The 7,487-nt window shown below is 50.8% G+C and overlaps 1 protein-coding gene across 11 annotated transcripts in view; it reads left to right on the top strand.

Annotated features, from left to right (window-relative positions):
- Positions 1–2,803: 2,803 nt before the first annotated feature.
- Positions 2,804–7,487, top strand: part of EBF3 (EBF transcription factor 3) — a 119,582-nt gene continuing 114,898 nt past the window's right edge. For 7 of the 11 annotated variants that reach the window (XM_069020485.1, XM_069020483.1, XM_069020481.1 and 4 more), the window contains exons 1-4: positions 2,804–3,252; positions 3,482–3,638; positions 4,065–4,128; positions 4,848–4,903. In XM_069020485.1, the coding sequence (XP_068876586.1) occupies positions 3,119–3,252; positions 3,482–3,638; positions 4,065–4,128; positions 4,848–4,903 (411 nt within the window). In that variant the 5' untranslated portion in view covers positions 2,804–3,118. Of the gene's footprint in view, positions 3,253–3,459; positions 3,639–4,064; positions 4,129–4,847; positions 4,904–7,487 lie in introns of those variants that run through there. The other 4 variants (XM_069020478.1, XM_069020475.1, XM_069020477.1 and 1 more) reach the window with 1 other exon arrangement.

The following is a 7,487-nucleotide window of genomic DNA, read 5'->3' as shown; positions in this document are numbered from 1 at the left end:
GGTGGAAAAGGAGGAGGAGGAGGAGGGCCGCGGAGCCGGGAGGGCTCGGGCCGCCCCCCGCAGCCACGCACACCCCCTGCCCGCCCGGCGCCGGCCGCGGCCCCGCTCCGCGCCCGCCGCCCCGCGCAAGGTGCGGCAGGGCCGGGGCCGCGCTCCCGCAGCCCGGAGCGGGCCCGGGGCTGGGGGGGGGGGCCCGGGCCGCCGCTCTCCTCCCTCCCGGGCCGGCAGAACAGCGAGAAGCTGTCGGGGGCCGGCGCCCCGCGGGATGCCGGCCTGGGAGCGGTGCGGGGCGGTGCGGGCAGCAGCAGCAGCCCGGGCGCGCTCCCGGCCGCCGGCAGCTCCAGCCAGCCAGAGTGACAAAAAAAAAAAAAAAAAAAAAAAAAAGATAAAGTTGGTGAATGATAAAGACCGTATTTTCCACGCTTTGGGTGCAGGACCAGATGATCTAGAAAATGAGCTGAAATAGATTCAGGCTCAGAGCCTGTTGTGAGGAGCAGCTGATTCCCCCATTCCTGGCCAGATGGCTTCTGAACACAGATTTGCATTCATTTTCGCTTAATATCGTCCAAAATAGTGGGGCAGCTGCATTTGTTGTCAAAAAGGTTTAAAACTCCCTTTCTTTCTGGGGCAGGATCGTTACCTTATGTGATGGGCTTATGGAACTTTTTTTTTTTCCTCCCCTCCTTAGTCAACAGTATCAGATTTAAAAGGATTTGTTTTAAAACCTTCTAATTTGGTAATCAGATTTAAATCGCCTTGGCGCGTGTAATCTGAATTAAAGATACTGTAAATGATTTTAAGCTTTCGTTAGCGGAGGGGAAGCACCAAGTTCGGCGTTGTTCATTTGAGGAAATACCTTACAATACCAGCGATGTTGGGCATTTTTTACCTTATTTTTAGGAGGAGGATTTTGCGGGCTGGGGGGACCCGAAGCCCCCGGCGCTCGCTCCAGGTCCCCAAATGTCTCCGTGCCACCAAATGCCACCGCGAGCATGGCATTGTTTGGGAACTTTGGTATCTCTCTCTGCGCGATAAAAGTGTTTGGGTTTGTAATCTGCTCTACTGTACCTCAAAAGCTCCGGGCTGATTATGAATACAGGAATTTTCTTTTAATTTCTCATGAATAGTTTCCATACACTTTGATTTAAGGTTATTAACATTCTATAGACAGTGGCATCTTTAATATGTGGCGATCGCTTCTAAAGACTAATCTCATTACCCTCAAATAGTCATAAAATATGATTTTATTATACTTACGTATTTAATTAGACGGCCAGCAATGTAATGGATTTTGAGATCGGGTAGAGCAACAGCTTTGATAATTCACTTATCTTTGGCAATAGTCATTAACCCCCAACACCAGCAAAATAGATTGCTTTCTAACACATCCTTTTTTTTTTTTTTTTTTTCCCCTCTTTTCCCTCACCCCTTGGAGAAAGGGGATCCTGATAACACAAATCGGACTTTCGATTTTCACCGATTCATTCAGATATGAAGGCCGATTTTCCCCGACTTAGGGAAATACTAACGCGGAGACATGGGATATTCACAAAAATAAATACAAAAAAAAAAAAAAAATTAAAATAATAAGAGAAAGTCTGGGAGGGAAAGTCTCATCACTTGAGGAGAAGATATATAGATATAAAAAATAAATATAGAAAAAATACCAATATATATCAATATATAAATATATATCAATATATAAAATATATCAATATATAACATATATCGATATATAACATATATCAATATATAAAATATATCAATATATAACATATATCAATATATAACATATATCGATATATAAAATATATCGATATATAAAATATATCAATATATAAAATATATCAATATATAAATATATATCAATATATAAAATATATCAATATATAAAAACAGATATAAAAATCTCAAAAGAGAGACAAATATATATTTCTACGGAGCTATATAAACATAGATGGACAAGGCGGACCTACAGCTGGGGCTACATTTGCGTGCGCACACCAAGTCTCAAACACAGGTATTTCTGGCCGTGCCCGCTCTGCATTTATAGCGCGGCGATCACGGAGGGGCGCACCCAGCATCGCACCCTTTGTCCGGCCCCGAACACCGCCGCGACCCTGCACGCGGGCCGGCTCCGCGCGGCTCCGCGCCCCTCCCGCGGCCGCTCCGTGCCCGTGCGGGGCCGTGCGGGGCCGTACCGAGCCGTGCCCGGGCCGTGCCGAGCCGTGCCGAGCCGTGCCGAGCCGTGCCGAGCCGTGCCGGGCCGTGCCTCCGCCACCGCGGGGAGGGGGAGGCCGGGCCCGGGCGGGCGCGCCGCCGGACCCCGCGCTCCATATATGGGCGTGGCCACGCCCCCGCGGCGACGTCACGGATGACGCCACGTCTCCCGCGGCGGCGGGGGCCCGGCTCCCGGGGAAGGGGCGCGCTCCTCGGGGAGGGAGGGCCGGGCTCTGCGCGCCTCCGTCCATTCCGCGAGCCGCCACGGGCCCGCGCCCCGTTCTCCCGTGTGCCCGGCAACACCTCCGCGGTAATCAGGATTTTTTTTTTTTTTTTTTTCCCCCCCGTTTATTTGTCTTTTGGAGCAGGAGAGCCTTGCCAGAAAGTGGTCGATTCAGCAGTGTCCTGAAGCTTTTTTTTTTTTGCCGAGCCGGTTTTTACTAGGATGACACCACGTTGAGCGCGTCTGCAAACAACAACAACAAAAATATTTATTCTTTTTCCCCCCTCCCCCCTTAAAAAAAAAAAAAAAAAGCCACCTCGCAGTGTCGCCGGCTGCAGTTATACTTTTTCCTTCTTTTTTTTTTTTTTTTTCCTTTTTTTTTTTTTTTTAAACCACCAAACTGGAACGCCATCCAACTCGCCGCACAGAAGTACTCAGTAAATTGTTTATGTCGTGCCAATACAGGACAGATTGAAGAAGGAAGCAAGACTTGAACTGGGCTTTTCTCCTACTGATCACAGGGAGTAAAGTCATCTCTTATATTCCAGTCGCCAAGGAGAGAGAGAGAGAGAGAGAGAGAGAAAATCAAGCAACAACCAACCCACCCCGTATCTGACATTTCCCTCAATTTTAACCCCTTTTGGTTAGGAGCTGGTTTTGCCCAAATTTGTTTTAATGTTTGGGATTCAGGAAAATATACCAAGAGGTGGGACGACCATGAAAGAAGAACCGCTGGGCAGTGGGATGAACCCCGTCCGCTCATGGATGCATACTGCTGGGGTAGTGGATGCTAACACGGCCGCCCAAAGGTACGTCTGCCAAATCCTCTCCCGGCGGTTTTCTCCTCCTGTATTTCTCATCCCGGCCGTAAATCCCCCCCCCCAACTCCCCCCCCCCGCCCGCCCCGTATCAGTTACAGCCTCCCCGCTCCGCGCCGCTCCGCGCTCCCCGCATCCCCCCGCATCCCCCCGCGGCCGCGGAGCCTGCGCGCCCCTTCCCGCCGCTCTCACCCACGCCTTGTCTTGTTTTCTCCCGCAGCGGCGTGGGGCTGGCTCGGGCACATTTCGAGAAACAGCCGCCTTCCAATCTCAGAAAATCCAATTTTTTCCACTTCGTCTTAGCTCTGTACGACAGGCAGGGACAGCCGGTGGAGATTGAGAGAACAGCTTTTGTGGACTTTGTGGAGAAAGAGAAAGTAAGTCTGCCAGTTATCTTAATTTTTTTTTTTTTTTTTTTTTTTTAAGTTTTTAAAGCATAATTGAGTGGAGCAGAGCTCATTCCCAGCACGGCCGCCCTCCCGGCGCTCCAGCGGCGCCCACGCCACGTGCGGCTCCCCCCGGTCTCACGGCCGCTCCGAACAGACCCCGGGGTTAGAAACTTAGCGCCGCGGCCCCGACTTATTTAAAACACCGGGAAAACGGCAAAACATGACATATTTGCACCGAGCTAATGACATCATCAGCGCTCCACACCAAAAAAAAAAAAAAAAAAAAAAAAAGTGACCGTGGGCTGAATTTCTGCAAACTGTTAATTCCGAGCCGCTTCAGGGACGAGAAAAATGGGCAGTAGGAGGAGGGCGTTATTTTTCATGCTAAATGTAATTATTTATCGTTACTTGCAGGAGCCAAACAATGAAAAAACTAACAATGGGATTCATTATAAACTTCAGTTATTGTATAGCAATGGTAAGTTGTCGTTCTCCCATTTTTGAGCGTCCGTGTGCCGCAGAAAAGTCTGATTTTCCTTCCGAGGCCTTTTTTGGGGGGGAGCAGGGGGATAAAGGATATAAAGATTTCGAGATTAAAATTACACGCGTGTAAACACGGCTCTTTCCTTGGCATATAAGGAAAACAAAACATAAAGGATCGATAAGTCAATGGTACTTCACATGATTAACCGGTTGGGCTTGAAGTGGAAAGTAAAAAAGGGGATCGATGGCTGCTCGGCCACAGCGGCACTTTTAAGGGACTTTTTTTTCAGTTTTGGGAATTGCTGGTAATTATTGGGATGGGGTGAGTGGGCAGAGAGGAGCCCCGGCCCGGCGGAGCCCCTTGCCCGGGCGCGGAAAACCCGCGGGGGGCTGCTCAGCGCCAGCGCCCGGGGTCCCGCGTGTTCCCCGGGGCCGTGGGGCCGCAGCGAGCCTGGCCGGGGGAAGCTGGCTCGGCCACGGGCCCCCGAGCGCCGGGCTCAGCACGACTCCGTCACCGGCTGATTCCTGGCTAATTTTTATCATTATTAATTTTTTTTTTTTTTTTTTTTGAATTTTGAATTTTCTCCTGAAGCCGGCGCGGGGCCGATCCCTGCCCGCTGCGGTTAATTGCCTGACCTCATCCTTTCCTTGTGGGATTGGGGTGGTTCGCTACCGAAATCCTGATCGGAATTTGTCTCTACTTCCCCTCCGCAGGAGTTAGGACAGAGCAGGACCTGTACGTTCGGCTAATAGACTCCATGACCAAACAGGTGAGAAAGTTTACGCTTTTCTTACCACGCGGGTTCCTAAGTTTGTATTTTGCCCTTGCTTGGAGGGGTGGGGGGCGAGCAAACCGGAGGAGCGCGCCTACTTTTAATTTACCTGAGCCACTACATCAGGTAGCTGCTAACTGAGATCCCCATTACCGGAGGATATTTGGGAAAGCGAAAAAGGTGTGTTGTTGCTCTTCGAGGCAGCGTTGAGATCATTCAGTGGTGTGTGTGGCATCGAGGACAACGTCATGGGAACAGATGTTTGATATAATTAATTTAGTGAGGGAGAAAGGAAAGGGGAAAAAAAATCCCACCGAGTTACCCAGATTTATTTTTAAATGCACTTTTCCCCTTTGTAACTTTTTTTTCTGGCGATATTTTTTCTCGCTGAGGAAAGGGCAGCCCCCTTCCCCATGCTCCAAAACTGGCCGGATTAGTCCTTTTTCTTTTATAACGCGACCGTCCAGTAACGCGAGACGTTTATTTGGATTTAAAAGTTAAATGTGCTGAGGTGAAAAGTCATCTTGTTCTCCTCTAGTCCATATTCACCTCTCAGCCCCCCATCTCCATAATTCAAACTCCATGCTCCAGGGGTCACCCAAACCCGTCCATTTCCCTGAGATCAGCTTCTGTTTCTTCCTCAAACCTCTGTCATACCTTGTAAATAACATAATTACAAGCAGTTCCTTATTAAATTATTTAACCTGTCTTGGTCAACTTTTCCGATGATAACTACATGTTATCAGCATTGCACCGCAGCAATTACAGACACAGAGCTCGGAATTTAATCAACTTTATTTCTTTTTAAATTATTTTTAGTATTTTTTTCTTCCGGAGAGACATTTCACGACTTTTTTTTTTTTTTTTTTTTTTTTTTTTTTAATTACTATTTATTAAAAATCTTTTGGGGGAATAGGGAGGAAGGTGAGAATGGGGAATAATTTCCAGTGTTCTGGAAATCAGATCCCAGCGATGGAAATTAAAACCATTCCCCCAATCTGCCGGGCTGTAACACCGCCGCCTATTCTGCACTGCCGGCCGAGGCCAGCCTGCCCACATCCATTATTTTTGGAAACTCTGCAGCCCCCGAGGCACGGGCAGGAGAGTCCCCCGGGTCAGGGTGGGCCCCGCGCAAGCTGCGCGCACGGCCACGCTGCCACCCTGCAAAAACTTTCTACTTCTCCTGCCTAAACGCGGGTTGGATGTAAAAGCCTCCAGGAGTAAAATAGTGGGATTTCCTCCCGGAGAAAAGCAGAGCTGACAGGCCAAGTACAATTACTCTGACAAAGACGGAGGCGTCGTACCCTTCAATAATTATTTCGCTGGGTTACAGAGCAGCCTTTTAAACTCCGGAGCGCTCTCGAGTTGACAATGTGGGTTTATTTCCTTTGTATACAGCAGCTAAATGTTTTCGGAAATCGCTGTAGTAGTGTAATTAAGAGGCTGGCATAGGCAGCTATAAGTTTCGTTAGGGCCGAATAAAGGAGCAAAGAGGATGCATTTGAAGTGCACTTTTATTGTCCATTTCGGCTCGTACCTTTGCAGCAGAAAAAGGGCTGAAAATAAAGGCTTTTAATCTCTCCTCGCTGACGGGAGAGGGGAAAAAAAATAGCCCAGTAACTGATCAAAGAGTCAATGGCGCTGAACCGACAGTTTATGGATTTCTGTTTGTGCTACAAAATAAAAAATAAATCACTTATAAATACGTGGTTTCATCAGAGGAAAAGTAACAATCACCAGAAGTTATATGGCACGCTGCGACAACAAACACTCGCGGCCACAGCCGCCTTGTTATGTCTGCGCTGTCATCTATGACCCCCTCTGTTTGCAAAACAATACCTGGAGGTGGGGACCCCCCCGGCCCCTCCGCCCGGCTGCGCGGGGCTGCGCGGAGCTGCCGGAGCGCAGCGAGCCCCGGGGGGCGCCGGGCGGGGGCTCGGCTCGGCACCCCCAGCCCTCATTAACAGCCAGGGCTTTGCGGGGGCCGGCTCTGCGCCCCGGCCCCGGGCGCTGCGCTTCGCCAGGGGCACGGGCAGGCAGGCAGGGATGCAGGGAGGCAGGAGGAGAGGCAGGGAGGGAAGCAGGGAAGCAGGAGGAGAGGCAGGGAAGCAGGCAGGGAGGCTGCTCGGAGCCCGGCGCTCCCCCAGCCCGGCGGGCGCCGGGAGCGGAGGGCCGATCCCGCACCTCGAGCTCCGCACCATCTGTTAGAGCCCATGCTCAAAGCCCACTCAGCCGTGCGCCCAGACACTGCCTTTTACCAGAGAAAAATCATTGTTAGCAGTTTCAAAATAAACACCAGATTGCCCATTAGCACTTTCTTCCCAAATATCATCCGGTAATAACCATATTGCTGTGCGCGCTCCTGGGATTCCTCAGGGCGTTCAGGCACTTCTGGGTTGATCGGAAAATGCTCCTGGAAGTGCTCGGCGAGGCGCGGGCTGCGGGCCCCGGCGCGGTGCGGGGCCCGAGCCCTCGGGGCAGCGGGGGATGGCCGGGGCCGGGAGCGCCGCTCGCCGCCCGGCGCTGCCGCTCCTCGGCCGGAGCAGCGCTCCGAGAGCAGCCCCGCTTTTGGAGGGGGAAA

This window comes from Aphelocoma coerulescens, chromosome 6 (genome assembly GCF_041296385.1).
Source record: "Aphelocoma coerulescens isolate FSJ_1873_10779 chromosome 6, UR_Acoe_1.0, whole genome shotgun sequence".
Classification (NCBI taxonomy): domain Eukaryota; kingdom Metazoa; phylum Chordata; class Aves; order Passeriformes; family Corvidae; genus Aphelocoma; species Aphelocoma coerulescens.
Note: the sequence above shows the minus strand (reverse complement) of the source record. Positions and strands in the feature narration are given on the sequence as shown.